The 11,504-nt window shown below is 44.1% G+C and overlaps 2 protein-coding genes across 2 annotated transcripts in view; one reads left to right on the forward strand and one right to left on the reverse strand.

The window, feature by feature from the left end:
- Positions 1-2,724, forward strand: part of COG1 (component of oligomeric golgi complex 1) — a 13,362-nt gene extending 10,638 nt beyond the window's left edge. The window contains exons 10-13 of the mRNA XM_019473184.1: positions 288-396; positions 865-974; positions 1,080-1,155; positions 2,555-2,724. Of these exons, the coding sequence (XP_019328729.1) occupies positions 288-396; positions 865-974; positions 1,080-1,155; positions 2,555-2,695 (436 nt within the window). The 3' untranslated portion in view covers positions 2,696-2,724. The remainder of the gene's footprint in view (positions 1-287; positions 397-864; positions 975-1,079; positions 1,156-2,554) is intronic.
- Positions 2,725-3,337: 613 nt separating this feature from the next.
- Positions 3,338-10,628, reverse strand: FAM104A (family with sequence similarity 104 member A). The gene is made up of 4 exons (XM_019473185.1): positions 10,531-10,628; positions 9,963-10,059; positions 5,677-5,739; positions 3,338-3,988 (listed from the first exon to the last, which is right to left on the reverse strand). The coding sequence occupies exons 1-4, from the start codon at positions 10,626-10,628 to the stop codon at positions 3,746-3,748; spliced, it is 501 nt and encodes a 166-aa protein (XP_019328730.1). The 3' UTR covers positions 3,338-3,745.
- Positions 10,629-11,504: the final 876 nt, after the last annotated feature.

Here is an 11,504-nt window from a genome sequence, read left to right on the forward strand (position 1 = left end):
CAGGGATACCGCCCCTAGGAGAGAACAGTTAAACTCCCACCCAAGAGTTAAAACCTTGTGTATGCTCCAGTCTTGAGAACTGAGGCATCTCCCTCTGAGACGTACCACAGGGAGAAGGTTCCTCTGCAACAGCAGATGTTGTAGGTTGTGTAATTCCCATTTTGCTCAGTCACCTCTTAGGGGCAAGTCCCTCACTGTTTCAGAGGGACCGGTGAAACGGCCCTGTTGGCATCAGCAGCCGTCGCCAGGACGTAACCCCTGACAGGACTCCTCTGCTCTGCTTGTAGGATTGAGAAGGTGACCGACTTCCTGGAGGGACACATAGATCCGTTTGACTTGGACGTTTTTACTCCACACTTGAACAGCAACCTTAATCGCCTGGTTCAGCAAACCTCTGTAAGTTCAAGGAAAAGGAAGGGATGGATCAGGAAGCAGGGCTGGCAAAACACGTTCTGAAGGGCAGCTGGGGTGGCTTTATAAACTGCTTAATGCCTAAAGATAACTACTGGCACTTGCGCAGAAATGGGAGGAGTATTTAATGCCAGCTGAAGATAAGAGGAGCTTGCTGAGCTGGCTGCACAGCACATAATCGTGCATGGAGTTGGCTGAACTTTATCTAACAGGAGTCACTGGAGCCTGTGCAACGTTAATTGGGTTAAGTAGTGCTGAAACAGGCCTAGAACTCAACTACAGTAATAATGAGCAGCGCCAATTAGAAGCAAGAGTTAGATGGGGAAGGGAGACATTTAATGTTCAAACTTAAAATCAATCACAAGTGGCGTGCCAGTAGACTCGCCAGCAATGTATTGTGTGGTCAGCTCTGCAGATGCCCCCAAATACAAACAGCTCCTTCGTGCCTTCTAGGTTCTCTTTGGCTTGCTGACCGGGACAGAGAATCATTACACGAGCAGGAGTGGCGGTCTGAGCTCCCAGGAGCTCCACAACATCTTGCCGTTAGCATCCAGCCAGATCAGGTAAGGTACTCAGCTCTTCTGTGCGTTCTCGTGTCTCTTTGGGAAGCAGGTCTAGAATTGCTACTTCCCTGTGACCGGCTGCGTTTCTTTCTTCCAACTCTTAAGATTCGGACTTCTGCCGCTGAGTATGTCAAGTTCGCGAAAGAGCAAGTCTGCTACCAGGAGCACAGAAGGAGTTCAGGTTGGTAAAACTGAGCCATAGTAACTTTTTGCCAGTACTCATTCTCCCACCAACACTAGAGCTTGCAGGGAAAGAAGAAAGTAGCCAAACAGTTAATATTTAACCTGATTTTTATTTTCGGTAAAATGAGAGAACCATTACGGCAACACAGCATGAGATGGTTTGGATTTCCCCTTGACCCTCAAAAAAAAACCTGATGGCCCCTGTATTTTTGGGGCCCATTGCTCTGTGGTAAAACATAAGCAATAACCACCATGAACATGCAGTGAAGACTTATACAGATGAGGCATTTTGAGGTCAATGCATAAAGACAATTCATTTAAAGATGGCTGCAGGAAACGTTGAAGGATACTAGCTAATTATTTGAACTCCTTTCCAGTGCGATGCTGACCTTTAACTCCTGACGAAGCCTGGCTTGGGTATTTAAGCCTGTGTGAACAGTGGCTTGCTTCTCTTGCAAAGGCTCTGTGTTGTCCCGTTTCTGAGTTTTAGCAGTAGACAACCCTTACGTTGCTACGTTTCCCCCAGTTTAAAACATCTGCTTAGATGGAGTTCTCTACGCTGAGGATTGAGAGAGCCAAGGAATACCTCACCGCTACAGGAAACAGTAATTAGTAATCTGTTTCCTTTAGCTATTACTAACCCAATAATCTATCTGTGGTGATGTCTTTTCAACTGGGACAGAAGCGTAAAGGTCTGGTTTTATCAGAGCAGAGTGTTACTTGAGATGCTGATGTTTACTCTGCAACTCTTGTTCTCCATTATTCAGAAGCATTAAGGACCAGACATAATATAAGGGTTGTTTAAAAGCCCAAAGCTTCACAATAAAGGTATTCTTTGCCTCTTACACCTCAGCTGTAGTAGAGCGTAGAAGTGTGCGGTGATGTTTGGCTCGCTCCTCCCACTCCCTTCACCTGCCGTGGTGGCACACGTATGTTCTGTGCTAGCCACACTTCTCAGAATCCCCGACAGATGCTTGCTCCTTTTATGCTAAAACAGTTCAGGAGAGGTTAAAGTCCATAGTTACTCAAGAACAGCTCTCTGCAAGGGCAACAGCTGTACTTCTACCATGCTGTTATCCCCTGGCTCCGAGAGCAACAGTCCCTCCCCTGCAATTCAGAATGGGGTTGGGGTTTTTTTTGAGCATTGAATGACACCTGAAAAGTTACCTGTTGCCAACAACAGCAAGGTGCTGTGCTTCTGCCGCTTGGAACTGCCTCTGCCTGTCACTAACCACCAGGAGTGACACCGCTTAGGTTGTAGTTCAAGCTCAAGTTGCCTAGGAAGAGCTGTTCTGCTGTAGACTCTGCCTCCTTGCAGCTACTATAGACGAGGGTATGGAGTGAGTCAAAGGTATGCTGTAATAGTTACGGACGCTTTTGTTTTTAAAAACTAACAGGTTCCCCCTCCTGCACTCACAAGAGCAGAAGACGAGGCATCGCGCCCTGGCTCTTTGTTCAGGCAGCTTGTAACTGAGGAGGAAGACACAGCTGCACCTTCTCTCTTCAAGCTGGGATGGCTTTCTGGCATGACCAAGTGATGCAATAAAAAATAAAAAGTTTGCCTGCGTATTTGTCTTCACTGAGATCGCTCTCTCCCCTTGGCAGGGAGCGGTGACACCTCCGGTGGTATTGTCAGAAGAGAAGTACTTTTCCATCCTTAGCCAGATCGCAGTACGCCCCTTGAACCAGGCACAGGTCAGGATTGTCCTTGCCATCTGGCTGCTGGAACAGAGGTGCAGCTACTCTTTCATCTCCTATTCCTTAGAAGTTGTTAACATTAAAGCCAAATTAAAGGAAAAAAAATCCTACACACTGTAACAGAAAACAAAGCATTTCACAGCTAGAAATGGGTATTGGAGCAATGTAAGACTCCTCTCCTTCTTCAAAAGCCTCTCCCCAGGCTACTCTGTACTTGTCTCCATAGACACCACAAAGCTGCTCTCCAAGTGAAGCCAGCGGGCACCTGACGTTTCGGCTACAGCTGCCTAAGCTGTCCTGGTTCTAGTTTCACATTTTCTTTTCAGTACCGCAGCAGTAAAGATCAAGAGAGGTAAGGCTCATCGCACACGGAGCTGGGTGGAAAGTTCACAGCTGGGGCAGTCCTAAGGGATTCCAGTGATGGCACCTATTCTTACTGTCTTACTAACTCTAAATGCTCAAAAAAATTATGTTGCCAAATAAATTTTTTACTAGTTTATTGAAATTAAAAAAAGACTTATAAAACTGAAGATGAACGTTTGAGAGAACTTTACATAAAGCAACAAATTGCTAACAAACAGATTAGGCAGTCAATTGGAATTGGACATTTTGCAATCCTATAACACAGATGTGGATTCCTCAGTCTCCTCTTGACACGTACTTTATAACCACCCCAAAAAGAATCCTATAAAAATTGCTTCAAAGCCCCTTTTGCATTGCAATAGTGCAGCAAACCACAAGTAAACAATTTCCTGTTAACCTGTTATTTCAAATATAGACTGAAAAGGCAACAGGCGTTTTGTGCAATTCCATTTTAACAAACTTTTAAGTTGAAATATCAAATCTACACAGTGCTGTCCCTTCACAGAAGGCAGGGAACTGCTGGTTCATCATGTAGGAAGGCGTCCCCGGCTCTGTAAGCTGTGAAAGTGTGCCTCCTTCAGGATCTGGTTGATGTGGAAGTAAGGACCTTGGCTTAGTGCAGACTGCTCGTGGAAGGACTGAGAGGAGACAGGACTGGATCCTGCAATTATCGGGTTTAGGCTGGTTTCTGCACTGCACGCTCTGTCAGGGCTGTTGATGCTACTGCTACTACAGCTGCTGCTGCTGCTGCCGCTATCGCTGCTGGAGGACTGAGACAAAGAGAAGGTTAACAGCAAAATCACAGAGTCTTCTCTCCTGTCCATAATGAAACAGCTCAGTTAAGCAAACAATCTTTACAATAAGTCCCTCCCTTCCAGATTTTCAGGCTCACGGTCAGCCTGATGGACTAATGTAAATCCACCAAGTGCTTTCTTGGCATTCATAGCTTCCGTTATTGCCAACACATGAAAAGCGTCACAGAGCTGAAGGGATGAGCAAGCCTTCACGCGGAGGTTCGCTGACCTCCAGTACATTGGATTTCAATCTTTCGGTTTTAGGCCCACCAGCTCTGCCCCCATGACCCACGTTAGCACTAGTGAAGTTTGCTGAATTCATCCGAGAATTGGAAAATAAAGAACATTCCTACTGAACTGCACGTGTCAGTAAAGGCAGGCAGGGCACGAGGAAAAGTTTATCTATCTCTTCTGTTCTAGCAGACGTTTTAGGTGAGCACCATGCAAAGCATTTTCCTACAAGTCAATCTTTCTAAAATGAGATCTGAAGCATCCAAAGCAACAGGCTGTTAAAAACAAATGCAACACGATACCCATTTTAAGTCTTTGAACACCTTGACATACATACAACTACTCTTCTCCCAGTTAAGTACTGGGACGGCAATGTTAACTGGTAGTTTTCCGTAACAATTTACTTGACACGACAGTGAAAGAGCGACAGGCATCGAAGACTTCCACACGCAGAAAAGAGAGCTCATGATTTAGGTCGCGTAGAGGACAGGGCTCGTTTGCCAGCATTTAGGATAAACACATTTCATGGTAATGACTGGAAGAGCATTAGCCATCATTTTCAGTGTTTCAAAGACATAAAACTGTTTGGTTTACACCATTTTAAGGGCTGCTAACGAAAGGTTCCATTAGTAACAGCTGAAATATTTCATTACTGTGGGATACGCTGTTCAGGACAACACTGCAAATATTTAGGTGCTTAAGAATCAGAGAATGGCTACTTTGCCATCCCATAAGAAGTAAATTCACAAAAGCAGCCAGCATAAGTGACAGCAGCTAAAAAAACCCCACATTTTTGTAAGTATTAAACTAAAACCACAGAAGTCAAAGCTTGGTGGCCACAGCAGAGGAAGCCAAATTTAAAGAAGTCCACAGTAATTTAACAGTCAGCACCACATCCAGAAGGCCTCACTTTGGAGTGAATCTGAAGAATGGTGCAAACCGCACCCGACACGTCTGTCGACGAGCAGTGAGAAAGGCCCAGGAAGGCACTGTATGAGTATTTGAGGTGGACCACATCTCAATGCCCACTGGAAACCCCACGGCACTGATTCCACAATCGATCGTGACAATTCAACCATATAAATTTCCTTGTTTTGCTAAGCACCAAAAATGCTTCAGTTCTGTTGTAGTACAGCAAGCAAGACAGCGGCACTGAGGCTGCACCCGCGCTGGCGTGTTAGGTTCAGCTAGCAAGGAGAAAACAACAAAACGCATGTGAAGTCATTCTTGAGGAAGCAGCAGATGTAACTACACGAGCAACCAGCTCCTCTTCCTAATGCTGCTAACACTAGAGAGGGAGAGAACACCAGAAGGACAGAGAGGAGCCACGAAATGGTGCTTGCTAGACCATCTCATTTTGCATAGAAGCACAAATATTGAAATGCAATGCTGTTACGCTGAACAAGTCACAGCAGCCTTGGAGAGAAACCCACCGCACAGGACACTTTGTTTCCTTTTAGTCTGTGTTCCTTACTGTTTTTCGTTACAGCCACCTTCTGAAAATCAAGGTAAAAATCAAAATGAAAACCTAGTATTACTTACGGCTAAAGTTTCACATCTTAACAAACATTTTAGAGCTGTTAGTAATGATTATTTTATGCATGTCTAATTTTTTTTTAAAACTGAGATAGTGTCCTGGGACGTGCTTCCTACATCTAAGGCTGTTGACAGATCAACAGGGTCTGTCATACCCTCTTTATTTCCATTTCTCTAATGCAAAAATTCACTAGCACGTGAAGCCCATTTATTGCCCAAATCACGTCAAAGACCTACCATTTCCCCAGGCTGTGGTGCACATTCTGTTACGCATTTGGACTACAATTAGACAAAAAAAGAATCCTTAAAGTCATCATGTCAGCAATGACAGGCATCTACACAATGAAACAAAGTCTTAAGCAAAAGGGCAAAGGACAGTAGCCCAATGAAAGTTTATGAGTACTTTAAGCATCAAAAGGACATCTTCAGGGTTTACCTGACTCATTAGCCCCTCTTAACATCACACTGAGTAGCTATAGAAGTTTTAAATAATTTCCAAACAAATGTCCTGTCAAATGTATTAGTCTGCTGATCTGTGACGTAGCATCTCAATCATTCATGACAGGAACTTAAGAAACAGCCATTCAGACCCTGCTGCTCTCAAAATCTTTCAAGATGAGTTTAACAGAGGCGTCATCTGATTTTAATTAGAATTTAAGATCAGCCCTTCCTCAATAGTGTAATACTGCAGAGTGGCATAGCTGCAATGCTAGACAAAAACTTTGATTTGAGAGAAGCAACTGCTGCTGTGCGTCAGCAATCTCCACCGATAAAACCGTGGTATTTCTAAGCTCTGGGGAATCCTGTCATCGCTCAGAATAACAAAGAGGAACCACAAGAAATGGGGTTTTACAGAAGAAAGTTATTCAGGAAGGAAAAAAGCTAGTCAGAACACTGCAGACTCCCTTCCTTCCCAGGGAAAATCAGAGCAAAGGGCTTTTCATTGGTGATTTCCCAGGTTGCAGAGCACTATTGCAGATTCTCATAATTCTCATGAGCAGCTGCTCGCAGCCAGCCTCTCAGAGGATCCACTACAACTCTGCCTAACTTCACGCACACACACAGGGCAGCAATGACAGGAGGGTAGGAAGGGCTTTTGCTGAATTTATAAGCGAGTACCAGGGAAAACACCACAGCTAACCTCCAGGTAAGCGGAGGACAGGCTGAACAGGAAGTGAAACGCGGTGGCAAACGCTCTGCTTCGCTAATGTTTAACGTTCGCTGTAGTTCTAGTCTAGCGTTTTCGTCGTGTGCCTGTTCACGGACTGAACTGCAAAGTAGAAGTTTACTGTCATCCTCAGGGTGGCTGTCACCTAGGAGCGCGGGAGTGGTTTGTTCCAGGAGGAGCAGGAATTGCACATTGTTATAGCCATTTGCCAAGAGGTAGTGCTGACAGAGATTGAAGAGAATCTGTTTCCCTCCTGTAAAAGTCAGTCGGAGTTGAGGATGCTGTCTACCCTGGATGAAAGGACAATCTAGCGGGAGAAAACAGCGATATCCTTTTGCATCAAATGTAGCTCATGTGAGCAGTGGGATTCAAAGTGAGGGACTGAGGGACACCAAACAGCCCACGTTTGACCTGCCTCTAAGAAAAAAAATCTCCCTTCACCTTACACATATTGCTGTCAGCTATGGAGAGTAAGGCAAAAAAAAAAAAGGAAAGAGATCCTGACAAAAGCCAAGTTCACGTTTAGTATTACAGCTGCCTGATTTTCCTACTGAGGTTATGTTCTCAAGTAAACCATACTCCGTATGTAAGAGCAGTCAACTTTCAACTGAAGGAAGGCAAAAGGAATCAGTATGTTAGCTAAAGTTTCACAAAAAGCAGGTGTGCGTATGCCCTCAGATGAAAAGCAATTTTCTCCTCATGTGCTCTTTGAAGTTACAAATTGCTCTCACACACACACTTTCTCTCCCAGTTCAATATCCTAAAGCTAGTGAGGATTTGTAATCAGCAAGAGCTGCCTTTGCAAATGGCAAAGTATCAGGAAACTAAATAAAAGTATTATAAATGGCCAAGAATTTAGAAGTGACATCAATCGGAAGCACTTGTGCACTATAAGCACAAGAATTTCTCCATTTGGCACAGGAAGTCCTTAAAGAAACATTCAAATAACACTGATTTAATCTCATGGCTTGAATTTCTGGGCATGCTCAATTCAGTGACCCAACATTACAAGAAAGAAAAAAAAGGAAAAAAAAAGCTTTATTCATCAGTAGACGACATTGTGAATTTTGTTCCCTCGAGAAAGGGAACATTGATTTTTGTAAAACTGTCCAGGAGGCGCATTCCTCTACTTCAGCGTCAACAGTAAGAGACTCTCCTTGCCTGCACGTCAGGGTTTAATGTGTTAAAAACATACTTTTACAACACAAGTGCATGCATGAAGCAGGAGTCTTAATGTTAGCTTCAGCAACTGAACTCTGCGCTGATTTTGCTGGTGGCGGGGCAGGCGGCTCATGCCCATGCTGTTCACTTGCAGGCACCCCAAACAAAACAGCCGTTAAGGACAGGGTTAAGGTCATCCACTCTTGTGTGGCTACTACAAGACTATTTCCATTTCTGCATTTTAGCAACTTTGCCCAGTCAAACGCCAAGTGTTTATATGACAAGCAAAGGTGCTTCTGCCACTCACCATGAAGGCTTTTCCTGATATTCTTAATTTCATTACTCCTACTTCAATCCCTTGTTCCACACTAAATTCTTCCTCCTCCCGCCACAAAGCTCGTTTAGCCATTAACTACTCTACACACGAAGAGGTGTTTAACCTGTTGGACAAGTGATTCAGTGTCAGATGGCAAGCAACTATTTATGGTTCTACCCGTTATACCCGAGAAGCAAAAACTACTTCATCCCAGCAAGTCTTACTTCTGGCAAAACAGCAATACAGGAACGAGGAACATTTTTCATCACAGCAATTCCTTCGTGATGAACAACTCGGCTGTTAGAGTATTTTCCATACAATATCACTGACTATCACATCAGCTATGTGTAAAGGTGTACTGGTTAAAAGAAAGTCTCCCTCACAAAAGGAATGGTGGGATACGGAACTTTGTATCATTTTAAATCTAAGTAAACATTTGAAGCCATTACCATATGATTAAAGATAAGTTGCTCAGAGTTACATAGCACAAAACATTTTCTGCAGTCAAAGTATAGTTAATAGTTCAATACAACTGCAATAGTTCGTAATCGCTCATTACAGTCAATCTTCGGAGAGGGCTGTACAAAAACCAACAAGGATATTTCAAAAACCTTAAAAGAAATCCATTTCATTAACTTCCAGGGACACAAACCAGGAGGGAGCCTCTGCTCTGCACGCTCTTTTCCATGAACGTTTTGCAACAGAGCTACATTGCTAATTAGAAATGCATACAGTGAATTTTCAGATGATTAATACAGGCAACAATTCAGGAAATCTGGCAGCAGCTTGGAAATCAGCATCTTTTAAAAAAAGAAATCTCACAGCTAGCAAATTACACCATCCTAGAACACCTGTCATGTGAGTGATGAGAGAATAAGAGACAGTTTATCTCGCGTCCAGCAAAAGATCACGGCAAATACAAGTAGAAACCCAATAGTCTGAGTTCAAGTATTTTAGCTGTGAGCGAGCGAGTCTTGCTTAAACTGCTGAGCTTTATCAGAGCATTTTTTTAAACATCAGATAAGCACTACTGCTAGCAACAGGCACTTTGTGTATTGCACTAGTTGGAATGCTTTTTGACTTTCTACCACAAATAATCACGTTACTGTAAGTAAATGCAAAGTTGGAAGAGCAGATGGCCAGGCGAAGTGACCACGCTCACTTGTAATCCACCCTAGTCATCTCCTCAGTTCTGGATACTTTACACCTCATTTCAGAGAGCAAAACTGGAAGTGGCAGCAAATGCTTTTCTTGTATCTTCACTTGGGTGCTGCACATCAGTATTTGAAGTATATTAACAGAAATATTCAGGCCAAAGATAACCAGGTTCACTGGAAAACATGCTGATTTCCAAACCACGTTTTACAGATTTCAATCTCTGAAGTACGTAACAGAGTCAAGCCTCATGACCTCATACACAAAGCAAAATAAAGCGTTTTCATTAACTACTCTCCATGAATTCAAATTTCACAGAATATTCCAACCGTTATTTAAATTCCGTATTAAAGGAAACTGAATTTGCCCGAGAAGGCTCTCACCTCAGTGTCCCAAGAGTCCTGAAGGACAGTATTCCTGGTACTACGTTTTGTCTGGGGAACATGACCGTCATCTTCATTGCCATTTCGTCTCCTCTTCCTGAAGAAAGTTCAGGGAGAAAGAAGAAAAAAAAAATATTATCAGCTTACTGATATACCTTCTGTTTTGTTCTCTAAAGGGAACTCTACAAAAAAAAAGCAGGAAAATTTGATAAATTAATGAAGGATGTATGTAAACCTCTGATGTGCTGTGGACTTTCATATTCTCTTTTCAGCTGTTCTCTACAGAATAGAGAGAAAATGATCACGTTTCTCACAAAGTAGCCAGGCCGATGTTTTCATATCAGTTTAAGGAACGTGGACTTCCACCTGCCATTAAAACCAGTGCTAAGCATCTTTCTAAATAAACTCGTTTGACAATTCTCAGCCTTGCAACTGCTCTCAGTACTCAGGCACGTCTAAAAATAAGACTGGGACTTTGAATGACATCTGACAGGCTAAGAAAAGCACCTGGGAAGAGTGACAGTGACCACACTTTCAATAAATACCCAGTTACATTCATCTTGCTTACATAAGTCTGCAGTTAGCGCCTATGATGACTTTCTTTAGTCTCTCCACTCTGATAGCATTTGAAGTCAAGTCACATTCCTGATCAACATTATTTTCCATGTGGAAAGAAAGTTTTGTCAGAAAACACCTCATGGAAGACAAATCCTTCCCTGTTTCTGATGTATTTGCCACCCTCTTATGACATCAACGCTGCTTCACAGCAGCTGACCAACAACAGCAACCTAGAATCCCTGCGAACCGACGTCCCTCACTGTCCGCAGAATTTTAATACTAATATAATTTTTCCCACCAAACAAACACCACAGGTCAACCAGGACCTCAGCATGCTGGGCCCTATCCAAAATATAGGATGGAGCTGTTTTGGTGGCTAAAAATTAATACATACTCAAATGAGTCAAAACAGACTCAAGTGAGGTATTTATAACTGAATCTTTTCTTACAGACAAGCTGCAGCAGCAGGCTCAGCTGCCAGTATTTGGTCCACGCCTACAGACCAGGAGCTGCCTCCCAGCTCTCCCATCCCTGGGATGCCCACAGCGCTCTCAACCGTTGTCCACCACAGTCCGTCGGCTTCTCCCTCTCCTAGGACCACTCTTCTTAGAAGGGACATTCCCCCCCTCGCTCCACATCTGCGGTGGCTCTAGATCCCTTCTTTTCTTAACGCCTGCAGCCCACAAGCAAACTCAACACCTCCATCCCCCGCGGCCTACCCTGCCACCTCACATATGCTGGGCACTCACAGCCCAACTCTTACATGCTTCACGGTCCCTCCCGTTTCTCCCCCACCCCAGGTCCTCCGCCCAGATAGGACCTACCTCCTCCCCCACCCCACCAAGCCGAGAAACGCCCCTCCAGCACACCGCGAGGCCCCCATATCCTCCGCATTCTCTGCGCCCGTTTGATCTCCCGAACGCAGCCAACCGCCACCCCCCGCCCCGGGCTACACCTTTAGCGTTCGCCGCCGCCACACTCCCC

This window comes from Aptenodytes forsteri, unplaced genomic scaffold (assembly GCF_000699145.1).
Source record: "Aptenodytes forsteri isolate BGI_AS27 unplaced genomic scaffold, ASM69914v1 Scaffold86, whole genome shotgun sequence".
In the NCBI taxonomy this organism is placed as follows: Eukaryota; Metazoa; Chordata; class Aves; order Sphenisciformes; family Spheniscidae; genus Aptenodytes; species Aptenodytes forsteri.